The sequence below is a fragment of the Ochotona curzoniae genome, unplaced genomic scaffold (genome assembly GCF_017591425.1).
Source record: "Ochotona curzoniae isolate NIBS_2020 unplaced genomic scaffold, NIBS_Ocur_1.0 patch266, whole genome shotgun sequence".
Classification (NCBI taxonomy): Eukaryota; Metazoa; Chordata; class Mammalia; order Lagomorpha; family Ochotonidae; genus Ochotona; species Ochotona curzoniae.
Genome location: NW_024466824.1, coordinates 611,690 through 638,508, shown reverse-complemented (window position 1 = coordinate 638,508; position 26,819 = coordinate 611,690). Strand labels below are relative to the sequence as shown.

The window sequence follows — 26,819 nt, the reverse complement described above, 5'->3', positions numbered from 1 at the left end:
CGCTATTACACGACCCAGAGGAACCTGTGAAATCCTCGCTACTTTTTGACTACTGTAACTAGTTTGGCAAAGGGAAATGAAAAACAGGTCCACCTTCCTGTGACTTGGGAGAGCAACTCTTCACAAGTTTCAACTGCTGGAGTTTGCCCCTTCCATCCCGCCCATCAACCTTTTGAAAACTAAGAGTGGATATTACCGCAGAAGTGTTTGCAATGGGTAGTTTTAATAAGTAGGCTTTAATATTTCACAATGGTGCTGCCACCTTAATGAGTAATTATCTACCAGTAGAGCTTGTAATTCCATTTTCTTTTTATTTTTAACAACCATTTCAAAAGGGTGGAAAGACGAGACTCAAGTATTGAAAACCTTATAATTTCAGCCAGATAAGAATACCAGCGGCTTTATTCTGTGTTACTAATTGACACCTAGACGTGGACCAAGCAAATCCCACTGAAGAATGCACAGGCTTGCAGACAGGGAAGATACTGCAAGGATACGAAGTACAAAAAGGAAGCAGACAGCTTGAAAGGGGCTCCTGAGACAGTCCTTGGCTGCTCGCAGGTTCCTGCCATTTCAAAGTGTTCCTGGGTGTTAAACCTCCACGCTGGCTTCTCCACTTTCTGAGAATACGGTCTTTGTCTACGGGGATCTGCGGGACCTGGGGTCTTCACAGGGCAGAGTCGGAACTCTGTGACGTGCCCCCAGACCCTGACCCTGGCCTGGCCCTTCCCTTCCAGCAGCCCTCGGGGATTCCCGGTGAAGTCCCATTCCCACCGTTAGGGTCCTGGCACCTTACATAAGCACCCCGTGCGAGGAGGCTGGCAGAGAGAGAAGAAAACAGGGCGCCAAAGCTTCTCCTCCACCAGCAGCCGTCCCTCCCGGGGCTTTCCCCTGGGAGCTGCAGCTGTTTAGCTGGCTGGGGGAGGGGAAGCGCTTGCAAACCGTCATCTCTTCCTCTTCGGGGCCGCCAACGCCGACCGCACCACAGTCTCCTCCGCCCCAGCCTCGTCCCCTCCCCCGTCCCAGCCTGGGCCCGAGCCAAACCCCACAGGAATGCAGCCCGGTCACATGCGCTGCGGCGGCGGTGGACGTGCCTCTCCCCCCGCGCCCCAAGGAGACCCAGCGCCATCTTGCCCTGACGCAGTTACAAAAGTCACAGGAGAAATCGCGGTCTCCTCGTCCGCGTCAGCGCCCCAAAGTCTCGCAGAGGCCGAGCCGGGGCCCTCACCTCGCGCCGAGACAGGAGGACATGGTCGGGGAAGAGGCTTGCGAGTCCCTTCGCCACTGCTCGGGTTCCATATCGGGCCGCGGCAGCAACCGTCACCACCGTCACTTCTCCCTTTCTGCTTTTGCAACAGCCTCCCTCCTCCCCCCCCCCGCCCCTCGCGACCGCCTTGGCCCCACCCGCTGCTGCAGCATGAGGTCATCGCCAGCCAATCACGAGCCGCCCGGCAGGCCCCGTCGGGCCCCGATTGGCTGCCGAGGCCGCCTCTGCCTCGCCCCACTCCGCTTCCCCGGAGCTCCCGGGTCGCCGTGGGGCAGGAAGACGGAAACCGCCATTGGGTGGGGGAGGGGGAGAGACCCCGAAAACAAGAGCCGGAATCGCCGTGTCATTTTTTTCTTTTCTTTTCTTTTTTTTTTTTTAAAGGGAGGGAAACCCTTGTTTTATTCTTTGGCCTCCTCCCACCTCCTCCTCCTCCTCAGCCTTTTTTTCTTTTTTCCTTCCATAACCATCTCCGTGTCCCTCCCTCGTTTAATCACCGCCACATAAAAAAAAAAAAGAGAGAATTCCTACTCTGCCCCTGCAACCCACTCAGCCACCCACCCACAGTGTCCCAGCCGGCGAGGGAAAAAAAAAAAAATAAAATCCTTCCCCGGGGCCGAGAGAAGTAGAACTATCTCTATACAGGAGGCGGCGACGACAAGTGGCACCGACGGCAACGGCAGCGTTTTTACCCCGAGACACTGTGGCAGGGAGGCGGCGCCGACGGTCGCTTTTCCCTTGCTGCTGCTGCTGCTGCTGCTGCTCCTGCTCCCCCCGACCCGCTCCGTCCCGAGCTCCTCCATCGACACGGCCCCGGCCCCGCCAGCTCCGCTTTTATCCGGCGCCCGGAGCCTGCGCACTGGAGCCCGTGGAGCCTCTAGTGGGCGTCGGGCGACGTCCCGGTCGGGTTCACCCGGCGCTCGCTGGAGGCCAGCCTCGGCCTGGGGCGTCCGGGACGGACGAGAAGGGGGAAGACAGCGGAGCGCTGTCCGAGAGGGCCGGGGTTCGTCCCCAGGCCCTCCTGTCACCCAGCTTGCCCCTCCAAGACCCTCCTCCCCCAAGTAGCAGCGTGCCCAGGCTTCCCCCACAGCCAACCTTGAGAGGAAGGGTAACCCGAGGAGACGGGGGGTGGGGTGGGGTGGGAGAATCCCGCTCAAATACCGAGACTTTTTCCCCCAAAGCTTCCGCGAAACTGTCGTGGGCGGCTGGGAGGACGGAGATGGAGCCCACCTCGTCGCCTCCAGTTTTGTCTCTGTCCTCGCCTCCGGCCGAGAGAGGCCCAACGGCGGGCGGCAGCCCACAAGCAAAATGGCGGCGGGCGGCTTCGTCCCCTCCCCCTCTGCCCCTGCGGAGCGGGGCGGGCGGGCCCCGTGCACTTGCCGCCGCCGCCGCGGCCGCCGCCGCCGCCGCCGCCGCGGCCGCCGCCGTCGTCGCCGCCATTTTCCCAGAGCGAGAGGCAGTGACACTGAGCGGGCGCAGGGGGCCGAGTCGGAGACCTTGCCGGAGTTCGGGGAGCGGCCACGGAGCGGGGCGCAGACACTCGGAGCAGCCTCGCCGTCGCCTCTGCGTGCCTGCCGACTGCCTGGGTGCCCCTCTCCCGCGCTCCTCAGCTCCTCACCCGGAGGCTCGGCGCTGCTCTTTGGGGAGGGGGGTGTGTGGAGCCTTGGTCCTTGCCGGGTCCGCGGTGGCTGCTGTCGGGGGGTCGCCCGGACGTGGAGGCGTGGAGAGACTCGTCGGGGGGTCGAGCACGGAACGGGGTTCGGGTGTCTGGTGTGCGAACATCACAGGTCAGTGCCTGTCGTCTCTGTGGGAGTTCGTGGGCTTTGCAGGGTGTGTGTGTGTAAGGGGGGACTCGGGTGACGGAGGGGTTTCGGGGAGGCTTCCCGTCTTTCTCCTCGGGGACTGGGGTGGGGGGGACACCCCGACGTTGTCTCTCGGTTGGGTTTGCCGGGGCCAGACCTTTGCTTGTGGAAGCCGAAGCCATCCTTTTTCTCTCTGGCTGGCCCTTGGCAATGGAGCATTAATTATGGCGGGTTTTAGGGTAGGGGCTGGGGAAACTGGCAGTTAAACCCCCTCGGGAGTGGGAGTTAGGGAGTGGGGTGCCCGGGGCCGTCGGGCCGGAGGCGGGGGGTGCTTGGGGCTGTTGGTAGGGTCGGTGTGGAGACGGGGGTCCCGGGCGCTGCCGGCGCGCCTCCTGTCCTCCACCGCGTCGGCTCCAGGTGCTCCTGGACCACCGCGGGCCCCGTCTGCTTGGCCCCATCTCGGGAGCGGCTGTGCCCGGGATGCTGCTCCAGAAACGGGGGGCTCCGAGAACGCCCTGGGCATCTCTCTTTGTGGGCGAGCGAACCCAGACAGCCCCTCATCCTCTCCGGGAGCGGGTGAACCCGCCCCTGAGGTGGTCACCCCAGGACCCAGCCCTCCCAGTCTCCTCCTCCCCTAGCCCCCCACTCCTCTCGCAGTGCCGCCTTCCCTTTTCCCGTGCCCGAGGCCGGAGAACCCACAATATGGCTCGCCGGGGAAAAGCTTATTTTGACCAAGGCATTGGCACAAACACCGTGGCAGCAGACACGGATGAGAAACAAACGGTTCCCTGTGCGGGCACCCCGGGGGAGGGGGTGGGGGGCGCCGCGGACGAGCCCGGAGCTGCGGGCCTGCGTGCCGCTGCGCCCCGTGCCCGCTGGAGCCCCGGGCGCCGCCGAATCGCTACAGTTGCATCTGGGGGCACCCCGGGCCGGCCCATCGCATTCCCTTTTTAGAGCTGGGAATAACGTAAGGTGTTTGGACTCGCGGAGCCTCGGCGAGAATTCAGTGGAGGTGCATTCAACTCTAGGCTGGAGACACCAGTCCCTAATTGGGAAAAAGCCCCCCTTTGCCTCTTGAATTTCTGAGATGAGGAGTCAAAACTGTAATTTCCCTCTTTTGTCCTTTACAGATTCTAAAAATGGCGGCCCCAGGCTGATGTTGTGGTAATCTAATCAGCTCGGGTCCTCCACACCCCATGCAGTGCGTTTGTCTGCAGCATATTACAGGCTTATTATGTTTACATGAAAAGGCTGGGTTTGTTTCCTTCCCCGAGCCCTTAACCAAAAGGTGTTGCTTTTACTGCAAATTACAGTGCTGTGTTTTAGCTGATTAATTTTATTGGTTTCTCTTGGCGAAGCAAATGAAATGACACTACTTTTGAAAAAAATGAAAACCACTCAGGTAGCCTTGGCAATGTCTGTGGTGACCGCAGCTGAAACATGAAACAGAATTGGAGTCGCAGGAATACTTTTGTTTGATTTAATCAACCATCTTTTATCCAACGCGAGGAAGCAAATTTCAGTGTTTGGTACAGCGTACTTTGGGTGCTTGCATGGCTTAATCTAGGGTAAGCTGTTTCCCACTCAGCTCTTGGCGGATTTGGTGAATTTTGGCTGTTGTATTCTGTTTCAGATTAAATTTAGGGAGCTGAACCGACAAGCCTGAACCTGTTATTTCTCTGGGGTTGAGATGCTGTTCTTTCCACTATTCTATTTTTGCATCTATTTTTCCTTTATACTTTTCCTAAGAATTTTTGAAGTTGATGATTTTGTATTTGGTGAAGTGAAAGGAGGCTGCATGCTGGTAAGATTGCCTTTTAGCATACTATCATCATTATGTAAGTCAAAAGTAAGGCTTTGGTTCTTGATTCCGCCCCTTCCCCTCCCCAGACGTGCCCATCTTCCTATTATGGGATTCTAGAGTTTGTTTTAATAGACATTAAATAAAAGCATTACTGTCATAGGCCCTTGAGTCCCCCTCTTCTTTTTTTTTTTCTTCCTTTCTATTTTCAGAATCTTATAGACTGAGTCCAAAAATTAGATGGTGTCAGGTGTCATTCAGCTATATTTTGAAAGTGTGAATGATTCTAAATTACTTCTGTAGTGGGAGGTTGATCTTTTTAGGCTGAACTGCACAGTGAGGTGTGAGTGGGCCTCTAATGGCTTGTAATGACCAGCCTGATTGGGCAGCAGCTCAAAGACCAGTGCCTTCCAATCCAATGGCACTTTGAAAGCTTGGTGAACGTAATACACCCTCTCCTGATGGTCTCACTCCAGTGTAAATATTTTGGAGTGGGCTTACTTTGTATGTTGGATATATTAACTAGTTGATAAGATTTAGTCTGCAAAATAATTATAGGAATAACTGATTTAGGGATTTTTTTTATGGGCCGTCACGTTTCATCATGGAGGCTTGAGCACAACCTTACTTTGACTCTGAAATATTTATTATAACATGGAATGTTTGTGATGGCGGGAGTGTAGGGATTTAGAATCAGCGATCTTAAGCATTGTGATCTTGCGTATGGATGCGTCATTCTGTCACTGTGGTGGAAAAGGCTGTGCATTGGTTTTATGGACCAGATGGATGAGATCTGTGGTTCGGAAGAAGATTGGGCCTTTAAAGTCACTGTCCCAGTGTCTGAGATCACAGAGCCCTGGACGGGAACGTTGTCGCTGCCCGTGGTTTTCCTGGTTACACACCTTCGGCGGGTCTAGATGTATAATACAGTTGGACGGACTTGATTCTAAGCAAAATACAGAGTTAGTGATGATAAAAGCTGCCTCAGTCTGTTAACTTGTGTACTGGCTGGCTTCATTGCTTTGGGATTTTTGTTTTGTTTTGATGTTTTGGAAAATGGGATTTTTTTTTCTTTTAAAGAGCATTATACCTTATTTTAAATCATTACTTTAGGAATAATATGGGCATAAATGTTTATTTTTATCAATCCATGGTGCGTGTTTTAAGTTTGGATTATGGAGGCAACTTTATTTAAAGATTAGTCATGAATTTTGTTCCCAGCGACTTTTTAAAAACATTTGGTTTCGTAGGGGAAAACTTGTCAAATGGTCTTTGTTCTTAGGATAGCTGAGTTTGAGGGATTGCTTGTTTATCTGTTTAAGTGGATTTGTAGAAAACCATAATGTAATTGGAGGATAAATTTTATTTTTAGAGGTTACATTTTGGTCATCCTTCCCCTTTGTTGTCAGTAAATTAAAGGATCTCTTTTATTCCTGTTTGAGTTTAGAGCCTTCACAGACAGCCTTTCAACTCTGGAGAACTCTCCCAACTCTTGAAATTTTGGCTTGTTTCATTACCTCGCGGTGTCCGCCAGTCTCTGCCTTGTGTACCATAGGAAGCTCTGGGAATTCTTTGATCTAAAAATAAGGAACTGGGGAAAAACCAATTAATAACTAGGAGAAAGTCTTCCCCCTCAGTAGATAAAACCTCAACTGTCTTAGGGAAATTCTGACATCTTAAATTGCCACATTTACTTCCAAGGCTAAAGTGCCCATTTTCATACATCAGTCTCGTGAAGAAACCTATTTTTTTTAAAGGTCTGTTATGTAAATTTTAACAGCTCTGCTTTTCTGGAAGTTACTATTGGGAGTTAAATGTATGCTACTCTAATAATGTGTTTAAAATGTTCTGTAAAACAGAACTTTCAAGAGCTAGCAAAGCTGCTTAGGAAATATTAGTATGCAGTTTTCTTAAATGATTCTACAACTCATTTTAAAATATTTTAATAGTAACTTATCTGAAGATTTATTGACACATGGTAGATGCTCAATTGTATGAATTTAAAGCTTTTTGCTTAAAAGCACATTTACATGTTTGGAAAAATGAGGATTGCTCCTCATTATATGTTAGAATAAGTATTAAATACCTGTGTTCTATTGGGTATAGAACTAGTTTTACATTAAGATAAAATGACTTTCTGTCTTGATAGGTCAAATAACAGTCTATTTGAAATACTGTGTGAATGCTACTAGTTTTCAGATTAATTTTTCAACTGAAGTGGCTCCAATTTTTTTGTTTTGTAATGGACAAATGTTGGGAAGAGCCTCATTTTTCTTAACATTGAAATGATAATTTTTTGTGTATTGCTTGGACTTTTGCTTAATAGGAAGAGCAGTATTTATGATTGAGTGCTACTCTGTACGCTAAATTTGAAGTAGATGATATTTAAAAATATTGTTACTGTTATTAAGCAATGGATATTTTATAAAGAGGTAGGAATTAATTATGCAAAGTAATTGGTTTCTGTTGTGCTGAACTTTGATGCAAGGTGTTATTTTAAAACTCAGATGATGGGAGTAGGCATATGGCTTCATGCCTGAAACTGCTACGTTGCTTTTTGGAATATCTGGGTTTGTTCCTGGCTATTGCTCCTGACACTAGTTTGCTTCAGCGCAGACCCTGGGAGGCCGTAGTGATGGCTGCTTGTTGGGTCCCCTGCCACCACCTAAGGGACCTGGCTTTGGTCCAAGCTCAGAGGCTCCTGCTATTTTGGGCTTTAGGAGTTGAAACAATTGCCTGGGAACTTGCTGTTTGTTTGCCTCTATCAATTTGCATCTCAGCTGAGATAGAAGTTAAAAAGTAAAAGCTGTATCACCTTTAGAAAAAAAATGATGGTTACCCAGCCCAGACAAGTAGGTTAGATATTTGTATCTTTAAGGGCATGAGGGGTTATTAATAACTGTTGGTAACTAGGATGATTTTGATTTAAATACGAGGAGAGTAGTTGGTCTTACGTTTTGTTTGGTCTGCATTTTTCTCGCTCCTCTTTTGTAGACAGTTTGTAAACCAAATCTGATTTCCAGACAGTTTAAAAAAGTCATTTTTCTGTTGTTAGGTGAATTTTATAGCTTTATTAGAAATTTTATTTGTTTACCAGAACTGTTCATAGTCTTTGGGATGCCGGACATTATCCACACTAACATGTGTGTTCAACAAAGAACTATTTCTTTAGATGTATTGCATTAAGTAGATACCAGACCTTTTAGAGAACAGCTGATCATAATATGGTAATTGAATGATTAAGGAACTACCTTAATTGCTTGTGTTCTAACTTGCTTGCAGCATTTAAGGTCTAAACCTGTGGCACAAAGTTACAATGTAACAGTGAGATTGAGTTAATTTTGATTTGTGATATTTAGAATTTCAAAGTTCACATAATTGTATGTAGCATTTTTTGAGAGTTTAAAACGTTTATTTTTTTAAAGTGTTTTTTAAAAAAATTAATGTTAAAGAGTGTTACAGAAAGCGGAGGAGAGACAAAGAAAATCTTCCATTTGCTGGCTCACTCTCCAGATGGCTGCAAGGGAGTCCTGACCCTTCTTCCAGGGCTGCTGCAGCGAGGAGGGCGCCATCCTCAGCTTGCCCAGGCGCATTAGCAGGGAGCAGAAACAGAGGTGGGGTGACTGGAATTGGAACCAGTGCCCACGTGTGATGCCAGCTTCATAGGTAGCGGCTTTACTCACCATGCCACAATGCCAGTCCCCCCCCCCCAAATACTTTTAAAACACAGATAAAAGATGAATTTGAGTGGTTCCTATTTTCCTGGCACGAAGGATATCAAGAGAAACAAGGTTGTTTCTGCTTTGAGAGATCTCTTACTTTATTCCTGCTGTTTTATAGTTTGGGCGCGAGGAACAGAAATTATTTCTAACTAGCTTAAATAAAGCATTTATTATAAAGCAATAGGGAAATTGCACAAATTCATTGAAGGGAGTTCTGATGGGCTCCATAGGAATCAGTAGGATGTTAGAGCAGCCAGCCTTTGAGCATTGATCCCCTAAATGAGCTGCAGAGGGCTTTGGAGGGTGGATGTTTGTGACAGGTGGAGGGAGAGGCAAGTGTCCTTGGTTGAGGAGCAAGAGAGAGACACTTGTAAAACTGCTTCTTTTAAAGTGATCTCATGTACTTGGGTGGGCTTCCAAAACTGAATAATTGATAATTCAATTTTTAATTTTAAAATAAAAACATAAATATCTTTATATATGAGGTTACTTTAAGAAGTTTATGAAAAATAGAATTTAAAAATATTTTTTGGTGCAAACATTTTCAAAATCATGAATAGCTTTTTTTGGTAACTGCTCATAATAAATTTTCAATATGTTAGAATATTCTTGTAAATAAATATGTTGAATTGTGAAAGTAAGTTTTTTATTTTAAAATAATTTCAGACTTTACAGAAGTCACATGAATAGCACAGAGAACTGGCTTCTGTTTGCTTGCTGTTGACCAGGGTGTTCCTTGGGTTGTTTGCTTAGCGTGTTGAACAGTTTCTCTATTGTATAATGACTGTGTTTTTCATTTTGTCATTATTAACTAATCTTTCGGGACATGTTTGGGATAAATATTCAGTTCCTCGTCAATTTTTCTTCTACATTTAGCATCTATTGATGCTGCTTACTTGAATGAAACTTTACTGTGTTGGTTGCACATATAGTCACTATTCTTACTTAGTTTTCCATACATACAAATGGAACTTAAAGCAGTTTTCTGGATGTTGGTCTAATTTTAAACTCAGAAGACAGAAATCAGTCACTCACATTTGTGAAATGATTTCCAGTTCCTTATTTAATATTTAGAATTGTTGAGTTATAGTAGCATTGTTCAGGTTTCTGGTTTGCTACCAGCACTAACAGTTAAAGTTGAGTTCATCCACTTTAGTTATGATATTCCCTTTCCTTCATTAGAATTGAGTGCTTCAAACATTTTTTTTCTCTTACAAATAAAAAAGATTTATTTAGAAGGCAGACTTGCAGAGAGAGAGGGAGAAACGGATCTTTCATCTACTGGTTCATTCCCCAAATGGCCGCAAGGGTTGTGGCTGGGTCAGTCTTGAAACCAGGAGCTGGGAGCCGGGACCAGGATTCCCCACATGGATTCAGGGCTCCAAGCACTGGGGCCATCCTCCGCTGCTTCCCCAGGCACGTTAGCAGGGAGCTGGATGGGAAGTGGAGCAGGTGAGACACATTTGGGCTCATGGGATGCCAGCACCCATATGTGATAGTGGCACAACAGGTGGTGTTGGCTTTACATGCTAAGCCACAATGCCTACTCCTCAAGCAGTTTTTTGAAATATATTTTCTTGAATCTAGTGAGTTCTTTTTAAAAATACATGCAAATTAATAATACTTTTTAAAATTTGGCGATGTGGTGCACTAACATAGTAGATTGTGAAACATCTGTAACTCTAGGGCAATACAGGGTATGGTTTTTGAAACCTCATAGTTAAAAGAAATACAACTTGAAGAAAACTTTAGAAGAATAGGAGAGGGGAAAGAAGCAAGAAAACTAGACTTCCTTGCATTATGATAATACTAATCTGTTTGGGATATCCATTCAGTGACAGCAAAGTGTTGGCAGTGAGTTTGGATGCTCATTTGGCTGTTGTGCTGATGTAGGTATTAGATAACTAAATGGAAATTAGTGTCTTTGGAGAGTCAGAAAAACATTGTAAGACTTGTGAATAAAAATAGAGTGCTGGTCATATTCTCTAGAATTTATGGTTTTCTTCTGAGAAGGAAGTTGGGAGAGAGGATACAGTGGGTACCTAGCATTTTGTAGATGCTTTAGAATAGTTCATTCGAGGGTTGGACATAAGGCACAGTGGTACAGATGCTGTTTGGGTTTCTCACATCCTGTAACAATCCCCGGGTTCAGGGGATTCCAGCTTCCTGCTAATGCGTACTTCAGGAAGCAGCAGGAGACAGCTCAAGGAGTTGAGTCACTGCTTACTCTGTGGAAGACCTCTGCTGAGTTCCAGGCTCCCCGCTTCAGCCTGTCCTAGCCTGGCTATTACAGGCATTTGAGAAATGAACCATAGAATGCAACAATGTGTCTGTCACTCCCCTCCTCTCTCCCAACTCCTTATCTCCCTTTAAAATACAATGAAAATGAAAAATTTAAAAATGCATTTTTGACTGTACCCAAATATATCCTAAATGTTGAATCATGGTCCATTTTGTGGCACTATCAAATCTAATCCCAGTGTTTGAAGTATATGGCATAAAGTACATGTATTTGTTTTTATAAATTCTGCTGTGGTTGTTGGCATAGCAGTTAAGATGCCTCTTGAGATGTCTGCATCCCATGTTGGAGTAGCTACAGTCCTGGGTCCACTCCCTCTTCCAGCCTCCTGACATAGTGTGCCCTGGGAGGCAGCAGGCACTGCCCTAAGTGGTTAGGTCCCTGCCAACCATGTGTGAGAGCTGGATTGGGTCTCAGGGTATTTAGGCAGTGAGCCGACGAATCAGAACAGAGCGGTGCCAGGCCAAAGCCAGGACCCAGAACCTTCATCTGGGTCTCCCATGAAGGAGCCCATGGTCAAGGCCATCTTCCATTGCTTTCCCAGGTACGTTGGCAGGGAGCTGGAGCAGAAGTGGAGTAGCCGAGACTCAAGCTAGCACCTATAAGGTGCATTGCAGGTGGCAGCTTAACTTGTTGGACCACAACACTGGCTCCCAGTGTTTCTTAAAAATGCTAATATCTGTGCATATTGAATTAATGTAAACTGCAGTGCTTCCACCTGTTAACTTGAATGGTCATGTTCTCAAATTTCAAGTTCCCAAATTGGCTAATCTCAACTGTGCTTGCATTATACTTACTTTTTGTTTTTTTGTTAAATATTGCATAAGTCAATGATAAATGAGGGCAAAGAGATATTTGTTTAAATGAAAACTAAGTAAAATGTGTTGTGAAACTTGTCTTTATCAAGGTGAATTTCCTGAATATTGCCAATTTAGAAAATTATCAATTGTGGATAAGATAATTTAAAGATTATGGAGGAAAATTAAAAATCCAGAGGCAAGTTTGCACTCAGATTGCCCCATAAGTGTCTAAGTGATTGTTTTTACCTTAAAATAATTTAAAGCTAAAGCTGGTAGACAGTGAATTCTCTCTAGTTTATGTTGGGATAAAAAACAGAATTTTTTTAGTCAGGGAGCTACATGTTGGGGGAAGGGTACTTACCTTGTCTTGATGCCCACCTCCTGCATGTCATTTTCCCCTGTATTGTAAAGATTAGTATAGGTGTAATTCACTTAAGACAGCCTGTTTAATAGTCAGAAGTTTCTGTATTCTTCCTAATAGAGTTAAGGATCTTAATTCCATCATTCATTTTTGATGGTAAGGTGCATGGACCTTATTGTCCCTAAGCTTCCCTGCCCTCACTGTAAAATAGTAATCTTTGTACATCCTGGTTTTGCTTTGGTTTTCTTTTTTCTTTTTAATTATTTTTTATTTGAAAGGCAGAATTAGAAGCAAAGACAAAAGAGATCTTCATCTACTGGTTCACTCAGATGGCTGCAGTGGCCAGAACTGGGCTGGTCTGAAGCTGAGCGCCAGGAGCTGCTGGGTCTCCCATGTGGATGCAGGGGCCCAAGGGCTTGAGCCATCCTTTGCTGCTTTCCCAGGCCGAAAACAGGGAGGCCGACTGCAAGTGGAACAGCCAGGCACCGTAAGGGGAGACAGCCTGCTATGCTGTGGTGCTGACCCTGTTTTTTCTATTTGTATTAAAACAAAAACAATGCTGGCATTCCAGGCAGGTGCCAGTACAAGTCTTGGCTGCCCCACTTACAACCCAGTTTCCTGCCTACAGCCAGGGAAAGCAACAGAGGGTGGCACTTAGCATCCACATGGGAGGTGTGAAATCAGCTCCTGGTTTTGGATCGGCTCAGTTCTGGCCATTGAGGCCCCTTGAGGAATGAAGCAGTGGGTGAAAAATTCTCTCTCCTCTATAAATATCTCTCTCAAATAAAAATTAATAAATCTTGAGGAATAATATTCAAAGTCCCATTATTATTATTAAAAATGTGCCAAGATGAGGAACTTGTTCTGGGTTTCATAAGCCTTGGAATGGAAGGACTAGAACAAAGCCAGGAACTCGGAGATGCAGATCTAACCGCCCTAATGCTAGGGAGCATACCTGGCTCCTTGGACAGTGCTTTAAATGGACTTTGAATGTTTAGCTAGCTTTTTCTTTCTTTTGTTTTCTTTAGTTTTCTTTTCTTTTCTTTCCTTCCTTCCTTTTTTTAAAGATTTATCTCTTTTATTTGGAAGGCATATTTACAATGAGGGGACACACAAGGGGATTGAGATAGAGACAGAAAGACCAAGAGATCATCCATCTTTGGTTCAGGCTCAAAAGTCTACCTTGAGTGGAGCCGAGTCAGTGGGAAGCCAGGAGTCAGGAGCTTCTTCCTGGTCTCCTGCCCACGAGGGTGCCGTTCTTCAGCCGTCCTCCACTCACTGCCTTCCCAATTCTTCAACAGGCTCTCGAACCCAGTCTGGGACATGAACTGGCACCCACGGGAGGAGCTGATGCTGCAGGTGGAGATGTTAAGAACCTGCACTGGCTTCCAGCTTTTTCTTCAATAATAAGTGGTTTATTTACCTTTTTGAATAGCCCCAATGACCAACATTTTAACCAGACTGATTAAACCCTCGTTGATTCAGTGGTGGGATCTTATCTCCTAAATGGCAAGGCCGCTGACACTAATAAATAACGATTACATGTATACTCTGTCACCTCTTCGGAAGGGAGGTTGTACCCATTCTCCCGTAAGAGGCCTAGGGATAGACAGATGTTTGTTAGAGTCACCAAGCTAAGGAGTGACTGGCCAAGAAGTTGAATTAAAATCACTTGAAAAACTTGAGGTTTCTATATAGATTCACACACAGCACTAATCGTTGGCAAGGCAGTGTGAACAACTGAATAATCAAAGGTTCTTAAGAAAGTTAAGGTACCCTTGATTACATGTTGAAGTAAGAGCAGTGTAATTGTGTGTTCATTGCTCATTCCCAAACACACTGAGCAGTATTGAAAATATAGAATGTCCCCAATAAATCAGGGAGTGATTTGAGCTGATTTTATTGTATTTTGAAATAGTTGCTATAATTGGAATATAAGTGGAAACTTAAATAACAGTGTTGATTCTCCCATTGTTTTCAGATAAATTAATCAGAACTTATTGCTAATGCGCAGAAATGTTTGTTGATGTTGACATTTACTCAGAAGATGGTGATGATTACAGGGTCTAAGCGGAGAACGGATCTGGGGAAGCACGGAGGACTGACCAGGTGGCAGTAAGGTAGACGACCGGCAGACACAAGAGGGTGGACAGTGAGGTAGTGAGCGCAAGATGGAGCAGTGGGAGACTTGTAGTAGAGAAGTTTCAGGTTGAGTGAGTTTGAAGTGATGGTGAAAGATATTTGAATGGGTATATATTTTATAGAGAGCTGGGAATAGAGCTGAAACAGGGATGGTTGAATGCAAGATTGATAGGAAACTAATACGTGGGAGGGGTAAACCTTGGGGGCAACTACATGAGAGAATTTGTTCAGCTGCAGGTTTGTATTTATTTATTTGTCTTAAGCAGAGCCCTGAGGGTGGGGCTTTTCTTCCTGGGATCAGTGCCCCATCCCAATTTTTGCTTTTAAAATTTATCTTTATTGGAAAAGAGAAAGAGAGGGAAAGACAGAAAAATCTTATATCCGCTGGTTCACTCCCCAGGTGACCATAACATCCAGAGCTGAGCCAATCCGAAGCCAGGAGCCAGGAGCTTCTTCTGGGTCTCCCACAGGGGTGCAGGGTCCCAAGGCTTTGGGACATCCTCAGTTGCTTTCCCAGGCCACAAGCTGGGAGTTGTATGGAAAGTGGAGGAGCCAGTGCACGAACCGGCGCCCATATGGGAACTGGCACATGCAAGGCAAGGATCCTTGCCTCTAGGCTACCGCGCTGGGCCCGGGATTTGCTGATCTGAATTGGGTACAGAATGTTGGTAGAAGGCATACTGAGTTAATCTTAAAGAGTGAAAGTGAGTATATAATGTTCCTGGGATTATAAAGAGTGAGAGGATAAGGTGATTTTTTAACCTTTCGTAAAAATAAAAATAAGTCCTAATTTGGTGGCATTCTTATTTAAATGCTAAGAAAATAATAATAAGCATAATAGGCTATTCTAAATAATTTGAATAACGAAATAGATGTGTCTAGAGGATTTTTTTAACTGTTGATATTGATTCTTCTTACAGTCGTCTAACCTTTTTGGCAGACTTTGTGCCCCTTGGACAGGACAGTGTACCAGTGAAATGAGTTTTTCATGTCATATTTTGAGTCAGCATCTTATTTTAGCCAGTGATTTTCAGGCTGTTCTTAGACTTCTTATGGAACATGGTAGATAGGGGGTGCAGTCCTGAGCATTCCTTTTAAAATTTTTTATCTTAATGTTGACATAATTCAGATGGAGAGAAGCTGCCCGCGTGGGTGGGTGCTGCGGCCCAGCCCGGCCCACTCCCATACCCTACCCTCACGTGAATTGGTGGATATTTCAGCCCAGCTCAGCCTGGCCTGCACCCCATCCTAACTCTCATGTGTGGTAGCAGGTACTGTGGACTGGCCCAGCCCCACTCATCCTGCCTGCAGCCCCAATGCCCACATCTGCCAATGGGTGCTGCAGCCTGGCAGGCATGCCTCCAGACCCAGTTCTCAAGCTTACCAGCAGGAGCTGTGGCCCAGCAGGGGAGTTCTCCAAGTCCCCGTACCAGGTCCTTCCCCAGCCCCACATCGTGCATGTGCCAGCAAATGTTTTGGCCCAGCCTGCTGTGGCCCACACCCAGTCCTGCCACACACCAGCGTGTGCTACAGCTTATCCTGACTGGCCACACCCGTTCTGGCTCTTGCCAGTGGGTGCTGCAGCCTAGCACAGCCTGTCGTGTGAATCCGGGTGCTGTGCCTCGCCCATCCTGCACCCATTCTGACCAATGTGGATGCTGGTAGCTGCTGGAGACTAGCCCAGCCCACTCTGAGACCTGACGCACACACATGCTGCAGCCTTGCACAGGCTGGCCTACCCCTGGCTGTGGCTCTTACACTCATTGGGAGCTGCAGCCTGGCAGAGGATTCTCTAAAGTTCCCCTACCAGGCCCATTTCCAGCTCCAGGTCTTATGTGTGCCAATAAGTGCTTCAGCCAAGCCTGGCGTTGGTGTGCCCCAAGTCTTGGCACTTGCCAGTGGATGCTGCAGTGTGGCTGTACCTACTTATCCCTGTCCCAGCTCTGCCAGGAACTGCAGCTCAGCTCAGCCCACTCTCATGTAAGCCAGTGGGTACAGCAGCCCAGCCTGGCAGGGCCCACACCCCAGCCTGGCTGTTGCACGTACTAGTGGGTGCTGTGGCCTGCCTCAGCATGGCCTGTCCCCAGACATAGCCCACACATGTGAAACAGTGGGTGCTGTAGCTAAGCATGGAATGTCCACAACCTTCCCTGGCTTTTGGGCATGCCAGCGGATGTTGAGGCCTGGCCCAGCCGAGCCTGTCCCCAGACTTAGCTCACCCACATGTTGAGGGATGCTGTTGCTTTTTGGCCAGGCTTGGCTTGTCCCCAGCCCTGGTTGTCCTCCCTGAAGGGAGCTGCGGCCTGGCAGGGGAGTTTCTCAGGTTCTTCTGCCAGGCCTGGTCCCAGCCCTCGATCTTACACGTGCCAGCAGGTGCTGCTGTCCCACTTAGCATGGACTGCCTGCCGTCCCAGACTTTGTAGATGCTGCAGCTTGGTGCAACCCAGCCTCCTGTTGGTCCCAGCTGCCATGAGTGTTAGTGAGTTCTGGACTCTAACCTGGCTCAGATTTCACCATCCCCAGCTCTCTGCATAAACCAGCAAGTGTTGCAGTTCCACAGAGGTGAGTCCACGAGTCCCTTACAAAGTCTGCCCCCAGATCTGGGTCTCTTGCATCTCGTTGGTTGGTGCTGCAGCCCAGCCTGACATGACCTATCACTTGCTCTGACACTTGTGGGCAGGTACTGTGGTCAAGCCCAGCCAGGCTTGTCCGCTAGCTGCAGCTTTTGTGTGCACCAGTAGATAGTGGGCAATGCTATTTAATTCAGCCCAGGCCTCCAACATGGACAGGTGCCTTGACCTGACCCAGAGATGCCCTCTGGTTGCCCCTCAGTCTTAGCTCCCTCACCTACCTGCAAGTGCAGTGGCACGGTCCATGGAAGTGCAGCCTCCCTGGCTGGGGGCCAACGTGTTACGTCGTGGGCCCACCGTTCCCCCACCTCCCCACATAAAAAAATAGTATAGGCAACTGTGCTGGCATAGTGATACAGTTAACCTAAAGGTAGCATTACCCAGGCCCAGAATGCCAGCCAGCCTTGGCTGTTTTTCTCCTAGCATTGTACAAGGCAATCTAGGCAGTTGTCTGTAGCTGAGTGGGAATGAATTTTTTTTTTAAAAAAGATTTATTTTTATTGCAAAGTAAGATACATGTAGAGAAGAGGAGAGACAGAAAGATCTTCTGTCTGATGACTCACTCCCCAAGTGACCGCAATGGCCAGAGCTGTGCCAATCTGAAGCCAGGAGCCAGGAGCTCTTCCAGGTTTCCCACGTGGGTGCAGAGTCCCAAGGCTTTGAGCCATCCTTGACTGCTTTCCCAGGCCACAAGCAGGGAGCTGGATGGGAAGCAGGGCTGCTGAGATTAGAACCGGTGCCCATATGGGATCCCGGTTTGTTCAAGGCAAGCACTTTAGCTGCTAGGCCACTGCGCTGGGTCCCTGAATTTTTTTTTTTTAAGATTTATTTTTAATCAGAAAAGCAGGTTTACAGACAGAAGGTGATAGAAAAATATTCCATCCACTGGTTCATTCCCCAAGTAGCTGTAACAGCCGGAGCTGAGCTGATCCAAATCCAGGAGCCAGGAGCTTCTTCCAGGTCTTTATGCGGGCACAGAGTCCCAAGGCTTTGGACTATCCTTTACTGCTTTGCTGGGCCACAAGCAGGGAGCTGGATGGGAACTGGGGCAGCTGGGATGCAAACTGGCTTTGCTATAGGATCCCGGTGTGTGCAGGGTGAAGATTTTAGCCACTGAACCATCATGCTAGGCCTGAAATGATTATTATTAAGTTTGACTTTTTAAAAAAATTTCTTGATCATTGTCAAGTATGGTCACCCCCTTCCTTAAATACACACAAGTGGAAAGTGGATCATAAAGGCATTTATACAGGGTGCAGGCATCTCAACCAGTGACTTAACCTGAGCCAAAACATTCACTTCTGACTTTATAAATGAAATAACTTCTGACATACCTAACAAGATTAGATCATGGGTCACATTTTAAACTCGTAGTGATTTTCATAACTTTTATATCTGTAATAACTGGGAGTTATTCTACATTACTGATTAAATTTTTTGATGAGTTTTTCTTAGGGGCTGTTTCTGTGGCAGAGCAGGTGGAGCAGGTGAAGCCAGCACTTGCAGTGCCACCATCTTCTAGGCACTTTCGTGTCCTTGCTTCTCCACTGCTGATCAAGCTCCTTGCTGGTGCATCTGGGAAGGCAGCAGAGCGAGGCCCGGTGCTTAGGTCCCCTTACCTCTGTGGGAGACCCAGAGGAGGCTTCTGGCTCCCCATTTAGGACCTGCCCAGCTCTGTCTTTTGTGACTATTTCAGGAGTGAGCTAGCAGATGAAGGATCTCCCTCTCTCCTGTCTCTCTGTAACTCTTCCTTTTAAATCCTACAATAAAAATAACTTATTTGAGTTGTTGGGTGATGGAAACAAACCGGTGGAGTCTTCTGATTGACCTCCGTGAGCCCACAGTGATCCACGGGAAGTCAAGCCGCGAAGCCATGACTCCCCGTGGGTGGCTGGAGCTCCGCTTGGGAGGCAGGCGAGCCAGCGGCTTCCCAGGGGCGCGTTAACAGGGAGCTAGACTCAGCAGCTCAAGCTGGCAGTCTTACTATCTTAACTGGAGTCTTCACTGCTGAACACCTAACCCAGAGAGGTGATTTTTCTTTTTTACTGATTTCCTTTTTGTTATTTGAAGGGCAGATTTGACAGAGGAGAGACAGAGAGAGGTCTTCCATGCACTGGTTCACCCCCCAAGTGGCCACAATGCCCAGAGCTGAGCTAATCCGAAGCTGGGAGTCTAGAGCCTCTTCCCAGTTTCCCACGTGAATGCAGGGGCCCAAGGCCTTGGACCATCCTCCGCTGCCTTCCCCAGCCACAAGCAGAGAGCTGGATGGGAAGTGGAGGAGCCAGGGTTTGAACTGGTGCCCATATGAGATGCCAGTGCTGTAGGTGGAGGATCAGCCTGTTGCCCCACCGCACTGGCCCCCAAAGGTGCTTTTGGAATGTTGGATTTTGTATGTAAGTTTGTTTTTCAAGTAGATTCACCAGCTGCCTCCCTCATCCTTACCTGCAAAACATACATTTTTCTAAGTCTTCTTTGCTATAAGAATATAGTGTAAATTGGATGGTGAGATTTTTATTTATTTATTTATTTATTTTGGCCTTTGAGGACCAAATGATCATTAGAATCAGGTTAGAATTCAAGCAGTTGGATTTATTTTGTGAAGGTGATGTTTATTTTTATAAAAAAATACTGTTAGGCATACATTGGTAATTTCAGATTTAGGGTGTGGTTTTCCTAATATACATGTTGCTTTTAATTTTTAAAAAGTTAAGAATATATTTGAAAGAGCTGAACTGAAGGATGGGTAGGCGGACTGAGGGCATTATCTGCATCTGCTGGTTGGTTTATCAAATGGCCGTGGCTGCCAGGACGAGGCCAGGCTGAAGTCAAGACCCTCCCCCATTTGCCCAATTGCATGAAGAGGAAGCAGCTGGGACCCTGGCATAGCTAACCCGTCATGCCTCAGTGCCAGCCCTCGGAGTGGTTTTTAAAGCCCTTGGGTGAGGCACGTGTTCCTAAAACAGAGAATTTAATTATCCTTTGGTCATGTGTTTTGTATTTTCTCTGAAACAATTTAAGCAAGATTTTAGAGTTTGAGCTTCTGCTTCTCTGCTGTTGTGATGTTTTCTGTAGTATATACTGCAGATAAAGGTGTTAAATAGATCAGGTTTCAGAAGGGAGAATCATGGGTTTTGTTGCCCCGCTTTATCATCTAGTATGCCAGCGTAAATGTGCTCCAGATAGTCTAGCTTCATATTGGTACACATTTTTTAACTGTCCTTTTAAGAAAGGTTGCTATCAATTTTTTTTCCCTCAACTGTGAATTCTAGATTATTTATTTTCCCAATCATCTGCAATATTTAAGTTTCAGACAAACTAATGTGTGTACTCTGGAAGCAGATTATTAGGATTCAAATTCTGATTTGGCTATTTGTTATGAATTTTTAAAAAAGATATATTATTGGAAAGGCAGATTCACGGAGAGGAGAGATAGAAAGCTCTTCCATCTGCTGATTTATGCCCCAAATGCCTGCAGTGGCCTGAGCTGGGCAGATCAGGAGCCAGGAGCATCTTCTGGGTCTCCAACGTGAGTGCTGGGCCACAAGCAGGGAGTTGAACTGGAAGTGGAACAGGTGGGACATGTGGGGTGCTGGCACTTGAAGGTGGGCAGTTAGCCCGTGAAGCCATGGCTTAGGTTCCTGTTACGAATATCGACAACTTTAATCTCTATACCTTCTCTGTCAAATAGTGATAATGAATATAAACTACCATAGGTTTGTGGTGGAGACCGCGTGTTGTAAGCACTCTGTTGTTACAGTCATTCTCTGGAAGGCTAACTGGGGAGGCTTGAATATCAGTCTGTTTGTGGGAAACTGTGGGAATATGAACTCGGTAGGGAAACATACAATAATCCTATTCCCGAATTTGTATTCTATAGTCTCTTGAAGCATAGTATCTGCTTTGACTAGCAGGAATAATTCATTAATGTATTTCAAATGATAAGATTTAAACTGGAAGAATGCCAACCCAGAAACCTGGGGCAATGAGCTGGCTTGCTCAATGCATCACATGTTATAAGTTAGAATGGGTTGTGATCAGCCTGTATTATTGTATCTTAGTCAGCTGGTAAAACTCTAAATATTAAATGAGTGTTAAGGATAATCTAAGGAAGATCTCAAGTGTGTGGTCCCTCACAGCTTCTTTCAGTCTTCTTTATTTCATTTCCATTAATTACTAAGACAGAAATTGACCTGCTCAGTTTGTAAGTGATGCATACCCATAATAAATGTTAATTTTAAATATGTGTTAGGGATTATACAGGTGCTTATGAAGGACAGAAAGGCAGTAATGATTGGCTGTTTTCTCAAAGACATTGATAGTATGGACATTTTTGTTTGCAGTTGTAGAAGAACAATTTTCTTGACATTCTAGCCCTTTCTGCCTTTTCCGTGTCCTTCCCCCTCCGTGTCCTGTGTGCTCTGAGCATGGTCCTGGGAGGCAGCTGGCAGCTCTGAGTTTGCTGTCCGCCCTCTTCCTCTGGTATGGTTGTGATTGTTTTCACTGTTTGTGCTTTGGTGGTGTTACCCTGACTTTCCTATGTGCTTTTAATGTATCTTCCCAGTTTCTTTTCAGTTGGATCTGTTATTTACTTTTTATTGTTGCTTTTATTTGTGTTTATATACATTTGTGTGAAAAGAGAATAAATAAATGTATCCTTCTACAAATGGGATGCTTTTGTGTGAGCTAATTTGCTTTTAGCCAGAGAATCTAGAATTTTATGCTGTGAAAAAATAGCTCAATAGTTCAGTTGGTTTCTAGGTCTATTCTAGAAAGCAGATTTGTGAAGACATTTGTTCTTTTTCGGACCTCAGATTTACCAGACATGATACTTCCTTTTATATTATTTCTTTGATGGCTGCCATTTATTCTCATTTAATCTCAGTATATTTTTATATGTTTTTTTTTTCGCATTTGGATCACTAGTTTTTGGGTTTTTTTTTTATTCACATGAGAGGTAAAGGGTTTGTAGTAATTATTGGGAGTCTCCTGCACATTTTTTCTTTATATTTATGCTTGGATTATAAGCTGATATTTTTCTGCTTCTATATTAACTTGTTCATTTAAAAATATTTATTTTTATTTGAAAATCAGAGTTTTGGAGAGAAGGAAAGGCAGAGAGAGAAAGGCAGAGAGAGAAAGAGAGATATCTTCCAACGCTGGTTCACTCCCCGATGACCAGAGCTGAGCCCATCCCAGGCAAGGAGTCCGGAGCTTCCTCCAGGTCTCCACATGGGTGTAAGGGCCCAAAGGCTTGAGCTGTCCTCTACTGCTTTCCCAAGCACAGCAGGGAGCTGAATATGAAGTAGAGCAACCGGGGCACGAGCCAGTGCCCATATGGGATTTTGGCACTTGTAAGGCGAAGATTAGCCAATTGAGCCATCATGCTGGGCCTGTGTTATGACTTTTCTAAGTATAGTTTGTATGTGTTTGTGTGTTTATGAAATATAGTGAAATATTTGCCATTTTGTAGTCTCACTGAGGTGTGGCTCTTGAAATTGGAGATTTTTCCTATAGAATCAAATTCAGAGTGTACAGGTGTTTCAGAAATGTTTCTGTATACCAAGAATGAGGTTGTCCTAGTTGTGAAGGACTGCACTAAAGTAATGTCGGGCAGGGAGTCAGTGAGGGGCAGAAGCTTGGGACAGAGGAAGGGAAATTCTGGCGCCTATTTTAAAGGTTGCTATTGCAACCTGACAGGACCAGGTTATTGGCATTTTAAGAAAATCGTAAAAACTTTTAAATAGAACAAACTTACAGCTTGTGCATTGCTTGTACTTTGCTGTGTAGAAATTTTGTAGCTTTGTGATGGTTAATAAATACCACATTTATCAAGTAATTAATGTGGTTCCAGGGACAGAAAAGAAGGTTGGAAAACTTTTCCTTTTGTTCACTGTTCTTTAACTATCTTTGTAGGGAAATGCTAATTTAATGAGCAAACTATAAAAAGATGAAAAGTGTAGATTCATGTATGCGGAGTGGAGAGTTTTTTGATCCACATTGTTTTGTGATGAAACAATCACCTCTTTGTTATTTGGCTCAAGTGAGTATCCATTTTATGAAATGCTTGGGACCAAAAATGATCTACGTTTGAGATTTTTTTTATCTACCTATCGATGTGGAAGACAGGTCTGGAGGGCAGGGAGGCAGGAACCTAGAACCTCATCATGATCCCCACATGAGTAGCAGGCCCTAAGCGTCGGGCCACCTGCTGTCCCGGTGCAGCATCGGGAAGCTGGACTGGATGCAGAGGAGCCGAAAGTCCAACTGACACTTTGATCTGGAGTGCTGTTGTCGCAGGTCTCCTGTGGGGTGCAGGGTCCCAAGGACTTGAACCATCTCTGGTGCTTTCCTGGGTGTGAGCAGGGTGCTGGATCAGCAGTGGACCAGCTGGGACACTTCTGGCACCCGTACAGGATACTGAAACTATCAGTAGAGGGTTAGCTACTGAGCCACGGCGCCAGCCCCATCCTTTCTTGGATTTATTGTTCCTTGGTAATAAGGAATAATGAATGCATCAGAATCATGAGGATTAATTAGACCAGTCATTTAGGAAGAATTAGTATGGTGCTTGACCCACAGTAAGTACTCATTCTTTATTAGTATATTGAAGAAGACTTGCTTTTGGATTCTATTACTATTAAAAAATTCAAATTTCCCATTAAAATGAATATTTGCTGGTTCTTCAGTAACCAATATGTTATCATATTCATTTCAGTGGCATCCTACATTCGTTCCTTAAGGAAGGTTATGATTCAAAATCTTTTTATCGTGAATACATAATTGCAGAGAAAGAAATAAATAGGGATTCTTTGGGCAAATTCCTAACTGAACTTTTTATTAAAGAAGATATTATTAATGTGTTTAACTTACTGATCTAGTGTTGCTATAGCAAGAAATATGTAGGTGGCTCTTAACAGTTTTGTTCCCTGTCTGTCTTTGTTTTTTAAACAGGGTTTGTGGATGCACTTAGATGTCTGCAATGAGCACTGTGGCTGGCATGCCCCAGTGTTTTGGATACCAATGCATAGGACTCCATAGTAATCGGATTTACCAGAGGCGAACGTCATGAGCATAGTGACCCCACTGGGGGTTGACACAGCAGAAGCGTCATACCTGGACATGGCTGCAGGCTCAGAGTAAGTATTTAAAGGTTTGTCTTGTCTTGTTTTCAAGGAAAGGCAAAATATCCCATAGTTATCTTAGCATAACCAAGCAGTTGATTTGCTATGAAAGCATACATTAAATTTTGCTATAAAGCATTAATTCTGTCATGTTTTCTGAACTCTTGACTAAAACATTAGAAGTTTAAAGCAAAAATGCCTACAGCTAAGATTACTGTTTGTGTTGAGAAACAGGTTTCCCAACTGCTTTGACTCCCCAAATACCTGCAGTAGTGGGCACTCCGTCGGCTCCCCCGTATCAGCAGCAGGAACCCAACTGTTGGTGCCATCGCTCTGCCTACCGAGATTATGTTTATAAATAACGTTTATGTTTTCCTAATTGTTTTTGATATTTGCCAGTCATTGGCATGAGTCAGACTGCAGGTGGAGCCTCAGCTTGTGGTGGGCTGACGTGAGCCGCGGTTTGGGGTGCTCCGCGTCCTCCGTCAGTGTGCTCCTGGGAGTCTCAGCTGCTCCCCTTCCAGTGCGGCTTCCTGCGCTTGTGCCTGGGAAGGCAGCAGACGAAGGCTCAAGTGTGAGTCTCACTGTTCATGTGCAAAAGCCCCTCTGGAGCTCTCGCGTCCGCCTGACCCAGCCCTGGCCGCTTGAGCGGCATCAGCAGCTGCGTGGGCTCGCCACTGCTCTGCCTTTCAAATAAATACATTGATCTTCTCAAAAAGAATCAAGATAATATTACTTTTAGTCTAAAATCTACCGTATTTATACTGAAAGTAATTTGGTTTAAATATTAATTAACTATTACATTGTACTTTTAACAAACTTATGGTTAAAAAAAAAACAACTTATGGTTGCATTGTGACATATTTAAATGCAAGTTGAGTTGAAAAGCAAAATTAAATCATTTTAGGACCCAGCACAGAGCCTAGTGGCTAAAGTCTTCACCTTGTGCGTGCTGGGAGAAAAAAAAAAAGAATTCTTGCTGCTTAATTTTTTTAAAATAGGATAAACAGAGTATTTCCTAAAAAATAATTATTTGACAACTTATATTTTCAGAGGAACCATTTCTTTCTTGGTGTAGTCAGGTAAGCCAGCACCTGCAAAATGGCAGGGGCCCGAGCAAGTGTATCTGAAATAACTAACCTTGGGGACCTGGCCTTGGCTTAGGGAGTTAACCTGCCACCTGCAGTGCCAGCATCCCCTTCAAGTCCCAGCTGCTCCACTTCTTTTTCTTGTTTTTAATGATTTATTTTTATTGGAAAGGCAGATATACAGAGAGGAGGAAAGACAGACAGAAATATCTTCCATCTGCTAGTTTACTCCCCAAGTGGCTGCAATGGCCAGAGCTGAGCCAATCCGAAACCAGGAGCCAAGAGCTCCTCCAGGTCTCCCACGCTGGTGCAGGGTCCCAAGGCTTTGGGCCATCCTTTACTGCCTTCCCAGGCCATAGGAAGAGAGCTGGATGGGAAGCAGGGTTGCCAGAATTAGAACTGGCATCCATATGGGATCCCGGTGTGTGCAAGGTGGGGATTTTAGCCACTAGGCTACTGCGTCAGGCCTAGAGAAACCATTTCTGCTGGATTTAGAAGACTGGGTTACAGAGAGGTGAGGAGAGGCGTTTTCCATCCTCTGTTCATTTCCTGGTTGGTGATGCCTTGATCAGTCTGAACCAGGGACTCCATATAGATCTCCCATAAAGGATAAAGGGACTCACACACGTGAGCCTTCATCTGCTGCCTCCCAGGCACTTCAGCAGGAAACCAGCTCGGAAGTTAGCAGCCAGACAGGAGCACCCAACGGCTGCCTTGCCCTGTTGCACACAGCACCTGCCTCTGACCGGCCCAACCATCTCCTTTGACACTGAGTTATTACTGTGGAGATCGTTTCTGGAACCGCAAGGGGTTTAAGTGATTGTTAAGGGCTGGAAAATGACTTACATTGTGCCACAAAACTGACACAGCGTGGTATTTGAGAGCCTTTTTTGCGGTGTTGTGATGTAGCAGGCTAATCCTCTTCCTGAGACACTGCCATCCCATAGGGGTTTGACTCCCAGCTGCTGCACCCGGTTGCCTGCTAATGTACGAGGGAAAGCAGCAGAGGAAGACTCAAGTTCTGGGGTCCCTGTACCCATTGTAGGAGACCTGCATCGAGTTCTGACTTCTGGACTTGGGCCTGTCCCAGCCCAGCCCCAGGTGGTAGGACCATCTGAGGAGTGAACTTCATGTAAGTATTAAGGATTTGTGCGTTTATTTGAAAGGCAGATTTATACATATATATAGAGAGAGAGCTCTTCCATGTGCTTGTTTGTTTCTCAAGTGTCTGCAGCAGCCAAGGCTGGGCCAAGACAAAGCCCGTCTGAGTCGCCCATGTGAGAGGCTCAAGCCCTGGAGCCATCTTGGGCTGCTTCCCCAGGTGCGTTGGCAGGGCTCAATCTGAAGCAGAGCGGGCAGCACTCCAAGTGCCATTCCTGTGAGTGCTGGCATCAGGGTGTGTCCCAACCTACTGCATCCCGGTGCAGGTGGATATCAGTTAGAACATCTATGCGTATTGCTTGCTTCCTGGAAATACCGCAGCCAGCCATTTTAGGGGTTTGGTTTTCGAAATTAATCTGTTATGTTATCTGAGATTAACCTGTGCTGTATTTCTTTCTCTTTTTTTTTTTTTTTTTTTCTCATTTTCATTTTATCAGAGAGGCAGAGAGGAGCAAGAGGCAGAGAGTGTGCTGAATCACTCCCCAGATGCCCAGCAGTAGCCAGCACTGGGCCAGGCTGAAGCTAGGATCCCAGAATTCAGTGTGGGTCTGCTGTGTAGTTGGCCGAGGCCCAAGTACTTGAGCCATCATCTGCAAGGATACACTTTAGCAGGAGGCTGGATCAGAAG

At 46.0% G+C, this 26,819-nt stretch overlaps 1 protein-coding gene across 3 annotated transcripts in view; it reads left to right on the top strand.

Moving 5' to 3' along the window:
* The first annotated feature begins 2,683 nt into the window (after nt 1–2,683).
* The window catches only part of LOC121166951 (inactive histone-lysine N-methyltransferase 2E-like), a 67,393-nt gene continuing 43,257 nt past the window's right edge, over nt 2,684–26,819 (top strand). Inside the window, exons 1-3 of one of the 3 annotated variants that reach the window (XM_040996290.1) lie at nt 2,684–3,004; nt 4,074–4,078; nt 23,806–23,957. In XM_040996290.1, the coding sequence (XP_040852224.1) occupies nt 23,887–23,957 (71 nt within the window). In that variant the 5' untranslated portion in view covers nt 2,684–3,004; nt 4,074–4,078; nt 23,806–23,886. Of the gene's footprint in view, nt 3,052–4,073; nt 4,079–22,160; nt 22,862–23,772; nt 23,958–26,819 lie in introns of those variants that run through there. The other 2 variants (XM_040996289.1, XM_040996291.1) reach the window with 2 other exon arrangements.